The sequence below is a fragment of the Carassius carassius genome, chromosome 20 (genome assembly GCF_963082965.1).
Source record: "Carassius carassius chromosome 20, fCarCar2.1, whole genome shotgun sequence".
NCBI lineage: Eukaryota > Metazoa > Chordata > Actinopteri > Cypriniformes > Cyprinidae > Carassius > Carassius carassius.
The window spans coordinates 8,929,509-8,952,845 of record NC_081774.1 but is presented as its reverse complement, the minus strand read 5'-3'; the positions used below and the strand labels follow the sequence as shown (position 1 = coordinate 8,952,845).

Genomic DNA, 23,337 nt, shown 5'->3' with positions numbered 1-23,337 from the left:
TTTGTCCCGCCTCTCAGATTGGAATAGTGCAGTTTCCGGTTCCGGCGACTGAGTGAATGGCAACGTAGTTCATCGCCTCCTCCGACGATTTAATTAAAAAGTCCACTAAATCTTGAGAAAAACATAAGCTTTTTTTAAAATAGTCTATAATAGTGGGACAACGATGGAAACGAGAGAGAAGAGTAGGAAAATTAACACGGAGGTACCAGAAACTGAAGGTAGACAGCAAGAAGCAGCCGACGCAACACATACGTTAGCGTTAACTCAAAAGCAAGATGCTAGCAGTCAGCAAGCTCCCTCAGATAACATGCAAACCAATCTGGAACGAATTTTGGAGGAGATTCAAAACTTTCGCAAAGAGAATAATCGTCAGCTGGATGAAATTAAGACTGAATTAAACAAGACAAACCAAAGAATTAGTCACGCAGAAGATCGCATTGAAGAAGCTGAAACACGAATGCAAAACGTGGAAGAGATAATGCAAAAAATGATAAAAATGCAATCGCATTTGGAAAGCAAACAGATTGACCAAGAAGGTAGATCGAGAAGAGATAATATAAGGAAATACAACGTGCCAGAAGGCGCAGAGAAAAATCCCATGACTGACTACATTGAACAACTTCTGCGAGACACGTTGGATTTTCCTCCGGAGGCAGAACTGCATGTGGAGAGAGCACACCGAGCACACCGAGCACTTGCACCTAAGCCTGGAGTGAACGCGAGACCCAGGTCGATTGTAGTGAAATTCCTCAGGTACAAAATGAAAGAAGAAGTGATCCGGAGAGCATGGATGAAAAAGGATATATTTGTGGGTCAGCAAAAAATCTACTTCGATCATGATTATCCCTCTGCGGTTCTTCAAAAAAGAAAGGAATACACAGAGGTAAAAAAGCGCTAAAAGAAAAGAAGATTCGATTCCAGACCCCTTATCCGGCCAGGCTACGTGTGTTCTATGAGGATGGAACTCACATCTACAACACAGCTGACGAAGCGTATATGGATCTGAAGAAAAGAGGGTTCAACGTGGAGAAAACATCGCTGACTGAATCACTCGCTGAGCAACTAGAGCGCACTTCTTGGGAGACGGTTTCACAACGTAAAACAAGAGGTAGAAAGGCACCGAGATCGACAGACATCAGAGAACGTCTACAGGCATATAGAAGATAATGCGAAACTGACGATTTAAAAAAAAAAGAGAGGAAAAAGGCTGTTTTTGGTCCTTGATTTGTTAGATAGATCTTAATTTAATTTCTCTTTTCGTATTATTGAATGACAGCACATATCTACGTCGGACACGTGAGTTATGTTCTCTTATATCTCATGTAAAGACGGTGAACAGGGGGGCCCCAATCACCACTATGGAAGAGAAGGTTATCCCTCCAAGCCAGACGCCACTACTAACTTGTTACAGGGTCGTATGTTCCTGACCCCTATCTTGGAAGCACGTTATGTTTGTTGTTTATTGTTTCTCCAGGGACTGTGCCTCGCCTTCTATCATCCTTTAGATTGCAATGTTATATTGAGCAGACATGGCAAATAACGAAGTAAAAGTAATTTCTTTCAATGTGAATGGTTTGCTTAACCCAATTAAAAGGAAAAAAATCTTAAGCAAAATGAAAAAAGAAAATTCTCATATTGTATATCTACAAGAGACGCATCTGAGTAACACTGAGCATGAAAAACTTAAAAGAATGGGATTTACCCAGATCGATTATTCTTCATATCATACAGGGCATAGAAGAGGAGTTATTATCTTGATATCCAACAAGATTATTTTTGAAAAGAAATATGAGTATGCTGATAAGGAGGGCCGATTTATTTTTGTTCATGGAGTGATGAATGGAACATATGTTACTTTATTTAACATTTATGCCCCACCAGGTAGTAATGTCACCTTTTTTCAAAAGATTTTTCAGATTATATCCTCTGAAACACAAGGTATATTGATCTGTGGAGGTGATTTGAATATACATTTACAGCCTGAGCTTGACTCTTCAAACAAAAAGGTTATTTTTTCTAAAACCATCCATCGGAAAATTAACACATTGATGAATGATATTGGCATAATTGATGTATGGAGAGACCTACACCCGAATACTAAGGATTATACACATTTTTCTCCTCCACATAATGTCTACACCAGGATAGACTATTACCTCATGTTTAATAGAGATAGGACCAGGGTGACAAGCTGTGATATTGGAACGATAGATATTAGTGATCATGCCCCAATCTACCTAACAGTAAAACTAGATAATAAATCTAAGGATACTTTGTGGAAACTTAACTTGAATCTTCTTAATGATCCTTCTTTTAAAATATGTATTAAAAATGAGATTCATTCTTATTTAGAAACTAATGATAATGAAGAGGTCACACCCCCCATACTGTGGGATGCTGCAAAGGCAGTATTAAGAGGTAAAATTATAGCACTAGCCTCAATTAAAAATAAAACTCGACAACAGGAGTTAAAAAAATTACAGCATCTATTAAATTTATTAGAAAAAGAACATAAGGACAAGCAAACCCCAAAAATACTAGAACAAATGAAGAAAACAAGAAACGAAATTAATATGCTGTATACTCAAGAAATAGAGAAAAAAATTATGTTTTCTAAGCAAAAATACTACGAAAATGGATCTAAATTTATGAAAATATTGGCATGGAAATTAAAAAAACAACAAGCAGATCAAACTATATACAAAGTCAAGGATCCTATTACCAATACAATACAAACCAAACAAGAAAATATTCACAATACTTTTGAAAGGTATTATAAAAAATTATATTCTAAAATGCCAGAAGATAGAAACCAGGAGATTGATTGTTTTTTAGATACATTGGAGTTACCTACCCTTACTGATGAGCAAAATAAAACACTGATAGCAGAAATAACAGCAAATGAAGTAAAAGGGGCTATTACTAAACTAAAATCTAATAAATCTCCAGGACCGGATGGATTTACTGGAGAGTGGTATAAAGTATTCCAAAAGGAATTAATACCTATTCTGGTCCGTACTTTTAATTGTGTACTAAAGAATGCAATAGCTCCTCCATCCTGGAAGGATGCAGTTATATCTATTATTCCAAAAGATGGCAAAGATAAGCTAGAATGTGGATCGTATAGACCTTTATCAATATTGAATGTCGATTATAGACTTTTCACATCAATTATGTCCAGAAGGATGGAAGAATTCCTGCCTAACCTAATAAATCAAGATCAATCAGGTTTTATCTGTCAGAGGCAGACACAGGATAATATTAGGCGTACACTGCAAGTTATGAATTATATCAAGAAAAATAAATTAAAATCAGTGATTCTAAGTCTAGATGCTGAAAAAGCCTCTGATTCAGTCAATTGGACTTATCTATATAAGGTTCTACATAAATTTGGCTTTCACAAAGATATAATTAGAAGTATACAGGCACTCTATGATACACCAACTGCAAAAATAAAGATTAATGGTTATTTATCAAAATCATTTACATTGGAAAGGGGCACTAGACAAGGATGTCCATGGTCCCCTCAATTATTTGCACTATATTTAAAACTCTTAGTACAAAGCATCAGACAGGATAAAACAATTCAAGGTATCAGTATAAAAGGAGTGGAACACAAAATAGCCTGCTATGCAGATGATGTACTGATTTATCTTGGAGATCCAACCAAGTATTTGCCTCAACTAATGAAACAATTTCAGAGTTCTGGCCCTCTTTCTGGATATAAATTAAATATTGATAAAACGGAAATAATTTCATATAATTATAATCCCCCTGTAAATATAAAAAATACATATTTGTTAAAATGGCATACAAAGTCATTTAAATATTTAGGTATCCATTTGACGAAAAATATAGAAAAATTACAAAGAAAGAATTTTGACCCACTAACTGTAAAAATCAGAGAAGATTTAGCCAGATGGAATCTAATTCCCTTTTTTAGTTTTAGCTCAAGGATTGAAGCAATTAAAATGAATGTATTACCAAAATATCTTTACCTATTTCAATGCCTACCTCTAGAAATAACCGGAAAACAATTCATAGAGTGGGATAAATTGCTTTCACGTTTTATTTGGCAAGGGAAAAAACCCAGAGTAAAACATTGCAGCTCCCAAAGGATAAAGGAGGGTGGGCTCTTCCCTCATTAAAAGATTATTATACAGCAGCGCAAATTAGGACAGTGGTGAATTGGTGTGACCCACATTATAATGCTCCTTGGAAGGATATGGAAAACTATACTACAAAGAATATCCCTGTACAAGCAATATTAGCAGATAATAATTTAAGACAATATATAGATACGCTAGAAGACCCATGGACAAAGCTTACTTTAAATGTTTGGGCATCTGTGATAAAAGAATTTAAATTATTGGAATATACTTCCATTCTTAAATGGATTGCTTATGATTCAGACTTCACTCCAAATCAGTCGGATAATAGATTCAAGTTGTGGACAAATAAGGGAATAACTTCTTTTTGCACAATCATTGAGAAAGGTGAAATCATAAGCTTTCACGTATTGAAGGAAAAGATCTCACTAGAAAATCAAGATTTTTACAGATACCTCCAGGCTCGAAGTTATTATGATAAAAAAATAAAAGGGAAATTCAAAGATAAACTTAATCCACTAATAGAATTGCTTAAAAAAGCATATACATCAGGTATTAGATATAAGATAGTCTCTCAGATATACAAGAGCTTAATAAATATGAAAAAATACTCTACAAGTTATATCAAAGAGAAATGGATGACAGAAAGTGGAATATTTTTTTCTGATGAAGAATGGTCAACTGTATGGAAATTTCAGTGGAAATCAACTAGGTCACTAAATTGGAAGGAGTATTGTTGGAAAAACATTATTAGATATTTTATAACACCAATACAAACAGCCAAATACAGTAATAACACTTCAAAATGTTGGCGAAACTGTGGATGCAATGAAGCAAACCATTATCATATATTTTGGGAATGCCTACATATTCAGGAATATTGGAAAGAATTACAGGATGCTCTTGAACATATTTTTAGAAGAGACATACCTCTAGAATTCAAACTACTGTATTTTGGTTGTGTTAACTTAGAAACTATTGCAGTAGATAACAAATATCTGATGGGTGTCCTTTTAGCAGCCAGTAAGAAGGCAATCACTCGCAAATGGTTGCAACAAGAGAGACCGACATTAGATGACTGGATAGATGTGACCATAGAGATTTATATGATGGAAAAGATTACTTTTTTTGTTAACTTAAAGAGAGATGTTTTTCTGGAAAAATGGAGGAATTGGGTTGCATATGTATCCGAAAGAAGATCAGATTTTGCTTCTATACTTAAATAGATCAACTCTTGGAACTCTTGGAAGAGTGTGAAAAGCAGTAATCAAAGCAAAAGGTGGCTACTTTGAAGAACCTAGAATATGACATATTTTCAGTTGTTTCACACTTTTTTGTTATTATTATATGTATATAATTCCATATATAATTCCACATGTTAATTTATAGTTTTGATGCCTTCAGTGTGAATCTACAATTTTCATAGTCATTAAAATAAAGAAAACTCTTTGAATTAGAAGGTGTGTCCAAACTTTTGGTCTGTACTGTATATATATATATATATACAGTATCTAAGTGTGTGTGTGTGTGTGTGTGTGTGTGTGTGAAATGGTAACACATAGGAGGCTACCTTTTCTTTTGAGCTGCTCCAGCTGTTCCTCTGTGGCCTGCAGTATGTTCTTCAGACAATTCACAGTGGATTTTAGCTCTTCCAGCTCAGACTGGATCCATGTGAAAATTTGTGGCTGAAGCTCACCAAAGGCCAAAAGAACAATGCTTTTCTCTACATTCAAACGCTCAGTTACCCCATCCCTCACTCCTTACTCTTTCTGCTGGACCTCAGACAAAGTGGCACAGCTAAACAGGAGAAGCAGCAATGGATACAGAATTGTGTTTTTTTTCCCCCTTGACACATGCATTTATGAATACGTGCATTGGGTTTTATGTAATGTCTGTTGCTGTGGTTAGGATTTCTCATGCCATCAGCCAAAATGTACTTGTGATGTCAGCCTTGTGAGACATACCGATCCCCCTCCGTACACCTCCCACACCTTTCATTCCTATATTTCACTAGTCCTTTTTACCATATGTGTTAGAACAGGAAAAATAAACTTTTAAAAAGAGCAATCATGTAAAATCATGTAAACGTATTATGTTTCTCTCTTTTTGACTTGTAAAGGGATTTAGTCACAAAACATAGTGGATTATAACATAGTGTCCTTTTAACTATAACTTAAAAAGTTAGACGTGGTGTTTGTAATAATAGTATTTTTAGTATGAATTCAGTTGGAGAGCTATAAATTCTTACTAGTAAAAATGCCAATAAGAGAGCTCTCTTATGTAATTCTTACTAAATAACAAATACAATTAGGCCTAGAGAGTTCTGCAATTGCATTCTTACTAGTAAGAATTGAATCAGAGACCTCTACCATTCAATTCTTATGATCATAACAATACCAATTAGAGAGGTCTTTAATTCAGTTCTTATTAGTAAAAATTGCAGTTAAAATATTATAGCCCCATTAAATTATTTGAACATATTTCTCCTCTTTGACTCTAAAGCCCCTTTCACACTGCACATTGGTCCCGGGAATCTGCCAGATTGCCTTCTGGGATCGATCCTGGGTTGGGGACCTAGTAACATTGCTGGGTTCAGTCCCAGAACAAGCTCTGTGTGAACAAAAGCCAGAACCAATGCCATAAAGGGTGTGTCATAGTAATGACGCATGTTATTGTGGCTTTCTGGGATGGTACTCAAATGGTTCAGGTCATACTTATAAGGGAGAGGTTATTATGTGAGTCTAGGAGAGCATAAGTCTAAGTGGACGTCCATGACATGCGGAGTCCCACAAGGGTCAATTCTTGCACCGCTCTTGTTTAGCCTGTATATGCTTCCCCTAAGTCAAATAATGAGAAAGAACCAAATTGCCTATCACAGCTATGCTGATGATACCCAGATTTACCTAGCCTTATCTCCAAATGACTACAGCCCAATTGACTCCCTCTGCCAATGCATTGATGAAATTAATAGTTGGATGTGCCAGAACTTTCTTCAGTTAAACAAGGAAAAAACTGAAGTCATTGCATTTGGAAACAAAGATGAAGTGTTCAAGGTGAATGAATACCTTAACTCTAGGGGTCAAACAACTAAAAATCAAGTCAGGAATCTTGGTGTGATTCTGGAGACAGACCTTAGTTTCAATAGTCATGTCAAAGCAGTAACTAAATCAGCATACTATCATTTAAAAAACATTGCAAGAATTAAATCTTTTGTTTCCAGCCAAGACTTGGAGAAACTTGTTCATGCCTTCATCACCAGCAGGGTGGACTATTGTAATGGGCTCCTCACCGGCCTTCCCAAAAAGACCATTAGACAGCTGCAGCTCATCCAGAATGCTGCTGCCAGGATTCTGACTAGAACCAGAAAATCTGAGCATATCACACCAGTCCTCAGGTCCTTACACTGGCTTCCAGTTACATTTAGGATTTATTTAAAAGTACTTTTACTCGTATATAAGTCACTAAATGACTTAGGACCGAAATATATTGCAGATATGCTCACTGAATATAAACTTAACAGAGCACTCAGATCATTAGGATCGAGTCAGTTAGAAATACCAAGGGTTCACACAAAACAAGGGGAGTCCTCCTTTAGTTACTATGCCGCCCGCAGTTGGAATCAGCTTCCAGAAGAGATCAGATGTGCTAAAACACTGGTCACATTTAAATCTAGACTTAAAACTCATCTGTTTAGCTGTGCATTTATTGAATGAGCACTGTGCAATGTCCAAACTGATTGCAATATATATTTTCACTATTTTTTTCATTTAATTTTATGTAAAATCATTTTCTAACTGTTTTAAATTCATTTTAAATAAGTACAGTTTTAATCATTTTAAAAGTTTTAAAATTGCTTGTTTTATTCTTGTTATTATTTTTCTTCATTACTATTTTACTTTCTTTTATGTAAAGCACTTTGAATTACTATTGTGTACGAAATGTGCTATTTAAATAAACTTGCCTTGCCTTGCCTACTCTTTTACCAGGTGTTTTGAAGGCAGACCAACGTTTGTGACGAAAAAAATATGTGCAAACTGTAATGAAGCAGAGATCAGGTAGTTCCTCACTGTCCTCAATATCGTTCACCAGTTAAAGTGATGTTAACGTGCCTAGCATTTTCGACTCGTACATTACATTTCACATCCTGATGTCATGTGTCATTACGGGACCTTTACTTGTTGTGTGTGAAGTGAATGCATGCACAGATTCTGGGAAATCACTGGCAGTGATCTAACTATCTGGGAACCAGTGCCAGGAAACATTACCCGTGTATTATCTGAAATCTCTGTATGAAAGGGGATCAAATTTCATGTTTTGGGGTTTGAACTCAAGGTTTAAAAAAATGAAACAAAGTAATCCATTGTCTTAACTGTTTGTGAGCCTTAACAAAGGTTATCTTCAAGTTCAGTTAACTCATGTAATATGTTAACATGCATGTGTTTCACTGTTGCCCTCGCATCTCTTGCAGCGTCTCATGCATGAAAGGGCAGACTAAAACCATGTTGCATCTTTGTCAACACAAAAGTGCATTCTGAATGGTGCCTAGAGCTGCATTTAGGGTCCTTTACTGAGTGCATCACACATGAGCGGTTAATCACATGAGCTGAGATGCAGTTGGATCGGTCTTTTCTCTTTACTGTTATCACCGGCATATTTACAAAGTGTCTCAATCTAACATTTGGTAATATTAATCAAAATAATTTAATCAAAATTGTAATTCCTCGATTAAAAAAAAAATGTAATCATGGAAAAACATTCAATTCGAACTAATAGATAAAATATTAGAGTGGCCAATAGGAATTATGCTAAAAAGCTAGAACACCAGTTCCTCTTCAGGAACTCGAGCTGTATCAAGAACGTTTGGAGAACGCCTCCAGCGTGACGTCTCTGAATAACGTATGTAATCAGTCCAATGGAAGGGCGAGACATCATAGGCGGGTGACGTCAGAGACCAGGAAGCATAAAAGCATGAGTGGCGAAGCTGGTAATCAGCCTTCTGTTTTCAGCAAGCGCTCTATGTGTGTGTCAGTCGCTATCTGTTTGTGAGTCTTATTTAGTGTCGTTTGTCCACTGATAAACTCCATTTGTCAAAGCTTCAATCAAGAGAAGTTTTGGGCGAGAGCAGGCAGCGTTCAGGCTGTGTGGTTTCCCTGCCAGCAAAAAAAAAAGGGTAGGGACACACGCAGCTTGTGTGTTGTCTGCTTGAGAGTGAAGCGCCCAGTGTCAGCTCTCGAGGGAGTTGACGGCTACGACGCAAGCACTTTGTTTCACTCTCAGAAGGTTCTCTTTGAGGAGGGAGCTTTCACTGGCATTTCTCGCGGTGCCAGCCCTGCCCTGATCCACTGGAAGGAATGTAGACGGGCAAGTCCCTATCTTCCAGATCCGGCGCCTGCTCTCGGGGTTCGGAAGCCCGCATTTGTGGTACTTTCGATGCACTTCCTGTCTTTCTCTGAGGAGATTGATGTGGAAGGCGTCGCTGAGCTCGCCAGTTGCACAAGCACCAGTTGCACAAGCACCAGTTACACAAGAATATTATGCCTAATATTATAATAAGCAACATTAATGAAGACAAGAGCTCGTGCAGTTGGCTCTCGGGGGGCTGATTGTGCTTTTCTCGCTGTTAAGTGCTCCGATCTCACCGGGCACGCTCCGAGGAGTGTGCATGCGATCCTTCGGTTGCGGTCACTCTGCTGCTGAGGCATGGCGGCGACCGCTATAGCGGGAATCGCACATGATCTGGCGAACGGGTTGGAGACGGCTCGTCCTATCTCCACCCGTGATCACTAGATCTAGAGCTCGTTCTCTAGGCTTGGAAACCAGCGCTGCGGTTTCTTCGCACTCTGAGACAGTTCGCTGCTGCTGCAAGCTCTCTTGCCGGGAATGCTCCGAGGAGTGTGTCTGTGCATGCGATCTTGCGGTTGCGGTCGCACTGCTGCTGAGGCACGGGGGTGACCGCAATAGCGGGAATCACACATGAACTGGCGAACAGGTTGGAGACGGCTCATCCTATCTCCACCCGTGTTCACTAGATCTAGAGCTCGTTGCAGCATTCATCTTTCTCTGAGGAGATTGATGTTGTTTGTGTGACTGAGTAGCAAAAAAGAAAGAAAAAAAACAAGACATGCGCGCCGCCAAGGCAACGCGTGTATTACATTGTTTCGTTTTTATGTGAGTTTTTCTACACCAGACTGTGTTGACTCGTATGATTGTTGACTGCATTTAATTCTGAGGACTAAAATGACATAGTTATCTGACTATGTGAGTTAAATTTACAGGGACTCTAGGGATGTAATTTCTTGTGTGAGAACACATGTTTACCTCTCTTCCTCTGAGGAGGTTGACGTGGTCCGGGGCTGCTGGGCAGAGCAGTCCCAACTGTGTTCCAGCCCCTCGTGCCTTGGGTGTCACTTTTGTACTCCGCAGACGCTAGAGTCAGAGTGGCACTCCCAGGCCGAAGGCTTCTAGTGGAAAGCAGACTTCATCATAACGTCCTGATGCCTAAGGCCTAGGACGTTTTGAGGGCCAGCTAGCTCCCTCAGCTAGCTCCCTTTGAGGGCCAGCTAGCTCCGTCCATCCCGATAACAGGGGAAAGAGCTTCAGCTCCGTCAGTATGGGTCGTAGACACCCTAAATAACATGAAAACCCTTACAAAACTCATCAGGATGTGCTTTCTGCCATCTCGGTCTACATTAACTTCTTTCTGAAACGTCAGAAATGAACCAGACTCATGCATCAGACAAACCATGTCTAGCTGGACATGTCTACTTTTAAAATAATCAATTTAAATAGAAAAATAATAATAATAATAATTTTATATTTAGGCCTAAGTAATTCAAATGAAACCAAAGAGAGGTGCAGTGTTTCCCATCTGAACTCATTATCTGTAATGATGTCACACCATCACTATATTCATACTGTCATCTACAGAATTCGTGAATTCAGTTCATAATTCTAAGTAGGCTATAGCCTATAATTAAAACATTTAAAGTAAAGACTAATTATGGGGAAAACTTAACTTATTTTAATATAAATTTTATTATAAATGTGGGGTTGGGTTTTTCCCATTTTATTTTTTTTATGAATGGCCTAGAATAAAATAAGTAGGCAAAAAATTAGTAGTAGGCCTATATTTTATTCCATGTCATTGTAGATCACAGGCTAAAATAAAATTCAAATGGCGTTTTATGAATAAAGTTGTCAAGCCTGCTTTGTCAATAACATGCAGCAGCTGGAAAAATATAATATTATTTTTTATTTTATTATTAATTTAATTAATTAATTATTATTATTATTATTATTTTATCTTGCAAGCACCAGTAGCAAAGAATTCACAGGATTAAAGGCCGTGTTGCAGGGTAAACTTTTTACGAATTTGTGCAATTTGCTTGTTGGTAATAAACATTTAAACTGTTATCCATTGTATTTTATGTTATTGGGTATCACAAAACGGAATATAATACGAAAAAGTAGGTACTATCTTACAGAGGTCTCCTTTCCCCCATAATGCATTGCATCACGTCACGTTGGGGAGAGAATTTACCAAAGCCCGCCTTGAGAGCATTGAGAGTGACTAGAGAGACGAGTAGTAGACGAGAGTATTCAGATAAATACATAGATATAGATAGATAGATAGACTACATATATAGATAGATAGACAGACAGACAGATAGATAGATATCGACCAACAGCGACCCAAACGCACTCATTTCCTTACAGCACAAGCTTTTCAGCGCAGTTTCCATGGGACAGCACCGCCCACACAAGCACCTGCCAAACACACCGACACGCACACAGCTACGTTTGCAACAACATTTTCACCGGAGGAAGAGATAAACGCTTAGAAACGTCCATATAGCAAGCATGATGCCTTCTATTTCTAGATGACAAAGACAACGTTTACCAGTTCTATGACACTATGACAAAGGTTACCGGTACTTATCTGAACTAACGTCATGAATCATGATAACTGCCACTAGATATAAAGAAAACGTTGATTTTTCACTCGGTGCTACTCAATGACAGTAAAAAAAAAATAAAAAATAAAAATAATTTTATATATATATATATATATATATATATGTGTGTGTGTGTGTGTGTGTGTGTGTGTGTGTGTGTGTGTCGTTATTGTGCACTGCTGCTCGTAGACTTGCTCCAGTGCTCATTGCTGCGATGCTAAACGATAGCAACTCACCAGGACACTTTACCAACTCTCCACTCATTCTCCTCGGACCATGCATTTAATAAGCTTTGACGGACATCAGTTCTTGGCAATTCCTCATTTGCCCTCTCACGTCTGGCTGGTTCGAAATTACACAGCTGCAGGTCATCATACATGTTGGCTCTTGCCACCTCTTCCTCATCCCAGTCAGTCGCTATAACGTTAGTTCTGATGCTGCGTTCCAGGCAGGTTTTTGAGCTCGTAATCACTATTTCATACCACGACTAACGACTTTGTACCGTTCCAGGCAAGTTACGCCAAACTATCTGAGTGCAAGGAATTGTAACTAGATTTTTTTTTTATTGCAACGGTACATTGACGTAAAATCGTTTTTTCAACGTGTGCCACTTGCATAAACTGCATCCATAGGCAGTATTATCCATAGGGGCTGTCGTTGTTTCGCATGCTGTGTGACCTCGGAACTCGGAGTACATCGATCTAGTACGAGACACGAGTTCACAGGTGGGAAGTCACGAGTTTGATTGCCGTTCCAGTGCACTTTCACGGGATTAAGGTTGGAAAAACATGGGTTACGGGTTGCCTGGAACGCGGCATCATACTAGGCTGAGGCTACCTTTCCTCGACTTCTCCCCAACGTGACGTCATCGCAGAGTTGCATAAAAAAACCGTTAATACCACAAACTTAAAAAATAGGTCTTTAAGACTATTTTTGAGTCATTTTAAAAATGATATACATATCTTGAGTGATTTATGTACCCATTAATCGAAAGTGGTGGTTAACCTGCAACATGGCCTTTTATAAGCTCTGCTGTCTGGCGCTTCTCTCCTGTTGAAGATGAACTGAGCTAGCGTTTGCCGCTTGTCGGTGCAGTACTGAAGGGATGAAAGGGGCGTTTCAGCTCCGCCCACACATTCAAACAAATATTAAAGCATAATCTCATTTTTTACCCACAAACAAAAATACGAAAAATCCAGCTAAATTTTCGTTTTCCGTTTCTTAAAGGTCCTATGACATGAAAATTTCACTTTCTGAGGTTTTTTAACATTAATATGAGTTCCCCTAGCATGTATGTGGTCCCCAAGTTTCTAAAAATTTTAATCGGTGCAAATCGAGATTTTGCTATCTTTCTCTGTCTTTGAGAAAATGGAAGCTCAAACGGTCTGATCTGGAATCTCCTCTTTGTGACGTTGTAAAGAGAAATGTTACCTCCCCTTTCTCTGCTTTGCCTGCCCAAATATTTACATATAATTCAGTCGCAATGTCAGCACAGGAGTTATAAACAGAATTTATGATATGGATTCGACAGCACCGCCACAAACAGTGAGTAACCCTGTTCATTAATGCCTGATCTGTGATCAGTGATTTCTGATGTACAGCTAATTATTCAAGTTCACACAGACTTTCTTTCTAAATCGTTTAATACTGTTTATGCATCAGTGAATCAAGCCAGTGACTAAACGATCAACTTCACGTTGTTTCTCTTAGTAGCATGAAACAAATCTGTTATTTAAATTGTGATTTAACTACAGAGAGCGATCAAAGGCTCCCTTTTTTCGGAGCTGCACACTTACCTAAACTGCCGTTACAATGAATGACGCTGTTATGCTGCACAACGGAACTCTTACTGTATTCATGTGGTGTATTCATTTGTTTGCTGTTAGTTGTGGTGAAAGCATTTTGTGAGAGAAAACGTGTTGCAATAATGACGAGATCACTGCATTCACGCGATATACAGACTCTGTCTACTCAATGCTGCTCATCACTGCAGCCTTTCATGTGATGGGAAAAGATCGAAAAAATAATTATATAATCAACAAATCCACGATTCGTTAATCTCGACAGCTGTAGTATTTGAGAGGGTTCCACATGTAATACGCATTTCAAATGCAAAGATGTCAGCCAATCACAACAGTTGTCGTTTACTCTGAGTCTCACAGCAGACACGCCCCTTCAAACAGAGCATTCAAGCCAGAGGGCTATTATCACGATATAAAAATGCTTTTTATTTCTAAATTTTTAATGTAAAAATCATACTAACAATATAAGTAAACCTAAGGAAACATTAAAAAGCATTTAAAGAAAAGGAAATAATCCATGTCATGGGACCTTTAAACAAAACGAAAATCAAACCGTTTCTCATTTATCTTTATTTATTTTTAAATAGAAAATCAAATGACCAAAAGATACACGGACCATTTATGTTTAAGCTTTGAGAAGTTCGTTGTGAACTTGAATTCGACGAGAAGATAACACTAACGTGAAGGGATCAATCTTGCGATCTTTTTCCTTGAAACTATTTTTTTTTTCTTTTGTTCTCTGATTTATATTTCTTCTTGGTGAGTACAAATTTCTTTATAAGAAATGTATTTTGGAAATGTGGATACTGTTTTTGTAATCTCAATGTGTAAAATACATTTGAAAAATGATGAGTGATGTAAAAAATTAGTTTGAAAATGCTTTAAGTGTTTCTTATATAATATGTGAGTGCATATAGTTATGTTTAAATGTTTACAAAGACATACTTTTTGTTGAGATTATATTTTTCTATTGCTTTGCTAGCTCTGCATATAGAATCCAGTGTGTTGATTAAGCACATGGTGACTAGCATGTATTTGTTTCCTGTATCCAAATAATTGAAACAGACATTTTAGTAATTTGAAACTGTTTATTTGAATGAGTTTAACTGATTATTGTTTTGGCTTTGTTTTTGCAAGACCGGGTTTTTTGTGTTTCTTGTTTTATTAATCTCTTTTGTGAGCTTTTGAATTGCTGCTGTGATCTTGAATTCTGTCCTGGCTGTGGATCCTTATCCCTGGTTTGGACTGGCGAGCCATCCCATATTCTCGTACCTGGAAACAGAGCAAAAGAGTTGTGAGAGTTGCAAGAAAGAGTTCTCTTACGAGAGCTCTCTCGTCCTGCGTCTTAGCTAAGACGCTACGGGAAAAGTCTCTTTTCACGAAATACTGAAGCAAAAAATTATCCTTAATTTTGTATTTTTGTAAAGCGCATTTGCAGCAGCACACAGCCATAGGCGAGATGGCTCGTCCGCTCATTGGCTTGTTCTGCGGCAACTGCACAGCCTATCGAGCGCAGGCTGATGCAACATCAGACCAATAAGCGCCCTTCTTGCCACTTCCCGCCGAAACGGGTGTGGCCCAACCTATAAAAGGAGCTCGAAAAGGCTGACTCACCTGATTTTTCATCTCTTCAGCGAAGCTCACGCATCGCTGGATCACGGAGGAAGCAAGCACCGTCTGAAAAGCATATCAGCGGGACGAGCCATTCTGAAGCTGCTGGCCTCGCCGCCTTCCACTGCCGTTCCTGCTGCGCTGTCCGGCGCCTATATCCTTTATATCCTTGTATCCTTATATGTCCTGTGTGTGTTCGCCCTGCGACGCACACTCACAAAAAGAGCTGCGTCTTTTTAAAGATGCCCTCGTGCGGCTCCTGCAGAGCCCCGCTCAGCGAAGGAGACCGTCACGTCATCTGCGTCTCCTGTCTGGGTGAGGACCATGCAGCGCTCGCGCTCGCTGACGGCGGCTGCCCTCATTGCGAGCTACTGCCTATGGTGACTCTGAGGACTCGCCTGGCATCCTTCTCGAAGCCTGCATCATCCGCTGCGCCGCAGCGCCGTAAGAAGCGCCGCTCGCAGCGCCTACCGGAACCGCCTACCGGATCCGCCTCCAGCTCGGCCGAGCTCGCCGGTTCCCTCCGCCTCCCCTGCATCGCTTCCTGATGTTCAGCGTCCACTGTCTGCCAACGCGTCATCCGAGGAAGTGGATCTCAGGCCCGCGTTGGAGGAAGAGGACACGTGCTCTCTGCTTGCTTCGGGCAGTGAGGGTTGGGCGAGCTCCGTGGATCTCGCGCCCTCTGAGAGGCATTTGTGGCTGACGCTTTCTGACATCAAGGAATCTGAGCGCGCTGCGTTCCTCGATGCGCCGCTGACTCCTGCTGGCCTCTTCGGATCATCTGTCAACGAGTTTGTGGAGAGATTCGCCGAGGCCCAGAAAGCTTCGCTGGCGTTCAAGCACTTCTTGCCGAAGCGCTCCGGTTCTGCAGCTAGCCGCTCTAGGCCGGCCCCACAGAGCTCTCAGCCACGCCCACCGCCTCCAACTGCATCATCGCGACAGCGTCAGCAACGCAGCTCGGGACCCCGTTCTCGCTCTTCAAGCCGTCGCCCCGCGCCGCGGGAGCCGCGGCAGAGGATTGCGGTGAAGCCAGAAGCCCCGAAAGCATCCTAGCACTGCTGGGAAAGCGCCGGTGTTCGAGTTCCGCTGCGGCCGAGCTCTCACCCAAGCGCGCCGCTGTTGCAGTTCCAAGAGTTGTGACTGCCTCAGTGTCTTCTGCAATGCGCAAGCCTGCACGAGTGCCCGCTTGCCTGCACACAAAAGCCGTTATCACGGCTACCCAGATGTTTCACGAAAAGAGTGTGTTTTCTGGTGTTCCGGCCACGGCCGATGGTGCTATAAATGTAAGGACGATGCCCAGTCCTCAGTGCCCATTTCCACATGTAAGCACAGCCCTGCACACAGGGCCTGCGCCCAAAAAAACGACTCAAGTCGATCGCGCACACTGCATAGTAAGCGTGCCCACCCCTCAGTGCCCACAATTACTATGTCACACGCGTCATGTGGTTTCTGTAAAAACGAAACCCGTGCACGCTCGTCCGGCCACGGCCAATTGTGCTATAAATGCAGTGACAATGCCCACTCCTCAGTGCCCATCTCCACATGTAAGCACAGCCCTGCACACAGGGCTCGCGCACATAAGATCGACACAGATCGGTCGAGCGCGCCGCATAGTAAGCGTGCCCACCCCTCAGTGCCCACATTTACTATGTCACACGCGTCATGTGGTTTCTGTAAAAACGAAACCCGTGCACGCTCGTCCGGCCACGGCCGGTGGTGCTATAAATGCAGTGACGATGCCCACTCCTCAGTGCCCATCTCCACATGTAAGCACAGCCCTGCACACAGAGCTTGCGCACATAAGATCGACACAGATCGGTCGAGCGCGCCGCATAATAAACGTGCCCACTCCCCAGTGCCCACAAACACTATGACACATATGGCGCGCGGCCTCTGTAAAACCGAGGCCCGTGCATGTGCGCTCTGCACAAGCAGACAGCGAGTTGAAAGTAGTAAATGTGCACATATGCAGCCCACAGTTACTCGCAAACATATCGAGTCCCACGGGACCTGCTCAGCCTTCCCCCAGTCGGTTAAGCACCGAGACGGGGTCGAGGAGGAGCAATCTGCCCGCTGTGATCAGCGCGCTCCCCGCCTCATATGCGCAGCACACCCGAGCGCCGCCGTTGCCCGCATCCAGCCCTTAGCCATTCATGCAGATGCATGGTCAGCGCTTCCAGGGGTTTCGGTTTGGGTGCTAGGCATTATAAAGAGAGGCTACTCGCTACAGTTTTTTCGACGCCCTCCGCGCTTTTCAGCGCGCGTCGAAACTACGGTCAAAACAGAAGTAGCACACATACTTCGGGCTGAAATATCAAAACTGTTGAGCAAAGGGGCTGTAAAGCCTGTGTCTCAAGCTCAAAGCGAGGGAGGGCTGTACAGCAGATACTTTCTGGTGCCCAAGAGAGACAGGGGTCTCAGGCCCATACCCAAGGCATTGATGAAACGCAGTTTCAAAATGCTTACGACCAGAAGCTCCTCGCGCAGATTCGCAGAGGGGACTGGTTCATGTCAATAGATCTGAAGGACGCGTATTTTCAAATAACAAATAATGTCAAACCACAGGCGATATTTGAGATTCGCCTTCGAGGGCCAGGCATACCAGTTTACAGTCCTGCCGTTCGGCTTGTCCGTAGCTCCTCGTACGTTTACGAGATGCATGGATGCATCAGAGGCATGCGAGTGCTGAATTATTTGGACGACTGGCTGGTTCTGGCCCGATCACGAGCGGAGCTCGTGGACCACAGGGCCGTTTTGCTCGATCACCTCGAGAAGCTCGGCCTCAGTGTCAATTGGGCGAAGAGTTCGCTGAACCCCAGTCAGACGATTCTGTTTCTGGGTATAGTTCTGAACTCGTGTTCCATGACGGCGCAGCTGTCACCACAGCGCGTGATGGGCATTCAGCGCGCAGCGAGTTCTTTCCGCTGCGGCGCGACCGTGTCGCTCAAACACTGTCAGAGGATGCTGGGCCTCATGGCCTCAGCATCTCCGGCTCTGCAGCTGGGCCTGCTCCGCATGCGTCCCCTGCAGTTCTGGCTGAAGGTGCGGGTGCCGCGCAGAGCGTGGGCGTCTGGCCGGCTGCATTTCAAGGTCAATCAGAGCTGTGTCACTGCTCTGGCACCTTGGACAGCGAACGGCTGGTACCGATCAGGTGTAAGCCTGGGGACTTCCCCGAATGTGAAGATGGTGTCGACGGATGCCTCCACTTCGGGATGGGGAGCGCTGCTCGAGGGCAGACCGTCCTTTGGCCTATGGTCAGAACGGGAAAAGCTCCATCATATCAACTGTCTGGAAATGCTGGCAGTGGAGAACGCGCTGATGCGCTTTTGTCCCCAAATCAAGGATCACCACGTCTTAGTCCGTTCGGACAACATGTCTGTGGTGTCCTACATAAATCGCCAGGGCGGTCTCGGGTCCCGAAACCTGTACAGGCTAGCGGAATGCCTCCTGGTTTGGGCTCAGCGCAACGTGCGTTCGCTGAGGGCAGTGCATGTGCCTGGGCTACAGAATCTGGGTCCAGACAAGCTGTCCAGAGGCAATGTTCCTACGGGCGAATGGTCTCTACACCCGCAAACAGTCCGGCTGTTGTGGGAGAGATTTGGCAGGGCGGAGGTGGACCTCTTCGCGTCCCACAAAAACGCTCACTGCCCCGCGTTCTCTTCCAAGAACGAAAGCGCGCTATCACGGGAATGGCCGTGCTGCACGCTTTATGCTTTCCCTCCCGTCTCCCTCCTTCCACAGGTGATAGAACGGGTGAGAGAAACGAGATGTTCAATACTGCTTGTAGCACCTCTTTGGAAGAACCAACCATGGTTCCCAGATTTGATGCAGTTAGCAGATGTCGCCCCGTGGCCGGTACCGTTGAGGAGGGACCTCCTCTCGCAGGCCAGGGGCTCGATTTGGCACCCTCAACCGGAGTTGTGGTCCCTCCATGTGTGGGCGCTCAACGGTTACCCGCTGATCTCGCAGTCGGAGTGCTAAATACCATCACTCAGGCTAGAGCTCCGTCGACATGACGTCTGTATGCCTCGAAGTGGTCGGTGTTCTCCAGCTGGTGCACAGCTCGAGGATGTTCACCCCTTAGTTGTGAGGTGACGGAGGTTCTCTCCTTCCTGCAGGAGCTGTTGGATAAGGGCAGAGCCCCATCCACGCTCAAAGTTTATGTGGCGGCCATCGCAGCGTTTTCTGAAACAGCGCTCGGTCAGTCAATAGGAAGGAATGATTTGGTCATCCGGTTCCTCAGAGGAGCTAGGAGGCTGAATCCTCCCAGACCTCCGTCAGTCCCTATGTGGGACCTCGCGGCGGTTTTGGAGGCCATGAAGGGTCCCCCTTTTGAGCCTATCCAATCAGTTAGCCTTCAGCATCTGTCGTTCAAGACAGTATTCTTGTTGGCTCTCGCTTCAGTCAAGCGTGTGGGTGATCTGCACGCGCTCTCGGTGAGCCAGTCGTGCTTGGAGTTTGGGCCTAATGACTCAAGGGTCATACTCAAACCTAGGCACGGTTATGTGCCGAAATCCCTCAACACGCCGTTTGGGGCTCAGGTTATTGCCTTGTCTGCCCTGCCGGTGTCAGGAGAGGATAGAGACTCGAGTCTTCTTTGCCCTGTCAGGGTTTTAAGAGCTTATGTGTCTCGCTCTGCTGCCTTTCGGCAGACGGAGCAGCTGTTTGTCTCGGTCGGTGGACGTTCCAAGGGAATGGCTGTTTCGAGACAGACTCTATCCAGATGGATAGTTGACGCCATAGCGTTAGCTTACGCTTCCAGGGGCCTGCAGTACCCGTTGGGCGTCAGAGCACACTCCACAAGAGGCGTCGCCTCGTCGTGGGCGTGGTCTACTGGGATCTCCTTGCAGGATATATGTATGGCGGCAGGTTGGGCCTCGCCGTCTACATTTATCAGGTTCTATAACCTGGAGGTTCCCGCCTTGCAAGCAAGGCTGCTGTCGGTATAGTCGAATCAGGGCCCTGAGGGAATTCTGAGTTCATGAGCGCTATGCGCTGCCGACTGTTATATGGGCAGTATTGCGTAAGACCCGCATTGCCACATTGGTCAGGCCTTGCCTCGGCTGACGGATGCTGCTAGATATGGGACGGAGGGCTTTCCCCCTTTTCTGTCCTGGACTCTCTGTGAGTCCCTCAGGTGACTGTGCAATGTAAATCCTGGGCGTTGCTTCAGGTTTATTGGTGTGTGATCCCTGCGCGCACGGCGTTTTACATTGGGTTCCCGTAGCGTCTTAGCTAAGACGCAGTACGAGAGAGCTCTCGCAAGAGAACGTACTCGGTTACTAAACGTAACCTCGGTTCTCTCTAGAAGAGCGAACGAGTACTGCGTTCTCTGCCGTGCGCACGATTCACTCTGGTTCGCTTCGGCGATGAAATAAATCAGGTGAGCCAGCCTTTTCGAGCTCCTTTTATAGGTTGGACCACACCTGTTTCGGCGGGAAGTGGCAAGAAGGGCGCGAAGCGCCCTTATTGGTCTGATGTTGCATCAGCCTGCGCTCGATAGGCTGTGCAGTTGCCGCAGAACAAGCCAATGAGCGGACGAGCCATCTCGCCTATGGCTGTGTACTGCTGCAAATGCGCTTTACAAAAATACAAAATTAAGGATAATATTTTGCTTCAGTATTTCGTGAAAAGAGACTTTTCCCGTAGCGTCTAAGCTAAGACGCAGTACTCGTTCGCTCTTCTAGAGAGAACCGAGGTTACGTTTAGTAACCGAGTACGTTTTCTGATTGGTAGGACAGACTGCACACATTACGGGTTTTCTTTCTTTTTCCAAGTTTTTCCTGGATTTCCCTGAGGACAAAGTTTCTTTTTTTTCTTCTTCTTCTTCATGGACTGTACTGATTAATTCATTTTTGATGAACATTCCTATTTTTTTTTTTTTGGAATTTGAAATTTAGATATTGAACTTGAAATTGAGACACTGAGGTCAAATTTCAGAAACTGACGTTTGGAATTGTTGACTGTTTCTGTGTTTATCATTTATTTCAAATACTGTGTGTTACTGTTATCCATTTGTTTTGTTTTTTCGAAAAATACAACATATGCAAGACAACAAACAAAGAGAAAAGAAATACACTTACCTTTTAATTAGCTACATTTCAGTATTCCGAGTGGTTCATTTATTTTATTATTTTTTACTATCATCTTTGCTAATAATTGCTTCTGTGAGTCGATCTGAAAATCTTTTGTTTCTGGTCCATGGTTTTGATTTTGTAGGATCTAGTATCGAGCCGTGTGCTACACATCCAAACCATCTCCTTTTTGAACTTTTGCCATCTGTTCTGTGTTACAGAGCACACAATATCAGGAAAGCCAGGCACAGGAACAGTGGTTGTGGTTTATTTATATTTACAGTATGCATTTGTTTTTTATTCACATCTTATTTTTATTATCTGTGTTGTTGTTGTCTCTGTCTACTGGAAGCTTGTGACACTAAAACAAAATCCTTGTATGTGCAAACATACTTTGCAATAAAGCTCTTTATGACTCTTCTGACTCTTCTGATTATTCAGACACAGCATCCTTCCCTTTTCAGAGAGAATATAGCAGCCTTAAAACAACAGAACGTCTCAGTTACGTACGTAACCCTCGTTCCCTGATGGAGGGAACGGAGACGTTGTGTTGAACGACATATGGGGTCTTACTTGGGAGGCCAATCATCTCTGAGTTTAAGGGAAAACGGCAATGAAAATTGGCTAGTGGAGTTAACATACCTGAGCCACTCCCCGTGCCTACGGGTATAAATAGGTGACAGGTGCATCCACTCATTCAGGTTTTACGCTGAGAACTGTCCCGGCAACAGCAAATGGTTCAAGGTTGTGCCATGGGGACATAACATCTCCGTTCCCTCCATCAGGGAATGAGGGTTACGTACGTAACCAAGACGTTCCTTATCTGTCAGTCACTACAAGATATGGCGAACGACATATGGGGTCCTATGGAAAACTTAACTTAAAAGGCTGCTTCATACATTGACAGAACACTTTTTTTCATAGCACTACACTACATTTGTAAGGATTTTCTTGTTTAACTTTGCATCTTGCGACCTTATGTTTTTATCCCTGTTCCACTTCCTGTGTCTTGAATTTTTCAAAGCAGAAATGCATTCTATGTGAACCAGCCCTTACAGTACCTTTTCTCCTAAACTGTTCTTGGTCCTTGCTAGCCTTAAGAGACTGAAGAGTGGAGCTCAGTTCTGCCAACAGTGGGTAAAGGCCTGTGATGAGGCAGGACTGCTGATTCCCAGCAGCACCACTCTCCACAGGTAGTCTGCTCCTGCCAGTCAGTTCTTCCCTCTCCTTCTCCTGTAGCTCAGACATACTGCTGCAGTTACAGCTGAACAGCACAATAAGCAGCAGATACAGAGTGCTATAGGACATTATTAGGCTATATGAAGATGCAGATTGCAAAACACAAATCAGTTTCAGTAACCAGATAGCGTCTGTCTGTGGACTCCAAGAGATGGGTTTTATAGGACAGGGGATGTGGAAATAGTTGACAAACAGGCAATGCAACATAAGACAGTTAATGTCCCACCGAGTAAAGCAAACATTAAAGAATTGAAAAACACATTAATTAATGTAGTGGAATTTAAAAAAAATTTCTCCACTGATCCTGAACAGTCGTCTAGTTGGTGGTGGCAATAGACCGAAAATTGGCTTGTCAACCGTCATTAAACATTGCAAGAAGAAGAAGATGATTGTATAGAGACAATGGTGGAAAATGGAAAGCAAACTGATACATATTTGAGATTTTATTTTTGCATTTTGATATTGCAATAGGTCTGGCCTATAAGAGCATCTTTACATTAGTAGACCTAAACCTAAACCTTAATATTTTATCCCTTAAATCAGGAGG

General features: G+C 42.6%; 1 protein-coding gene across 2 annotated transcripts in view; it reads right to left on the bottom strand.

Moving 5' to 3' along the window:
- The window catches only part of LOC132096234 (complement C1q tumor necrosis factor-related protein 6-like), a 59,100-nt gene extending 36,168 nt beyond the window's left edge, over positions 1-22,932 (bottom strand). Inside the window, exon 1 of one of the 2 annotated variants that reach the window (XM_059501480.1) lies at positions 22,613-22,932. In XM_059501480.1, coding sequence (XP_059357463.1) covers positions 22,613-22,859 — 247 coding nt within the window. In that variant the 5' untranslated portion in view covers positions 22,860-22,932. The remainder of the gene's footprint in view (positions 1-22,612) is intronic. The other variant, XM_059501479.1, reaches the window with a different exon arrangement.
- Between the last annotated feature and the right edge of the window lie 405 nt (positions 22,933-23,337).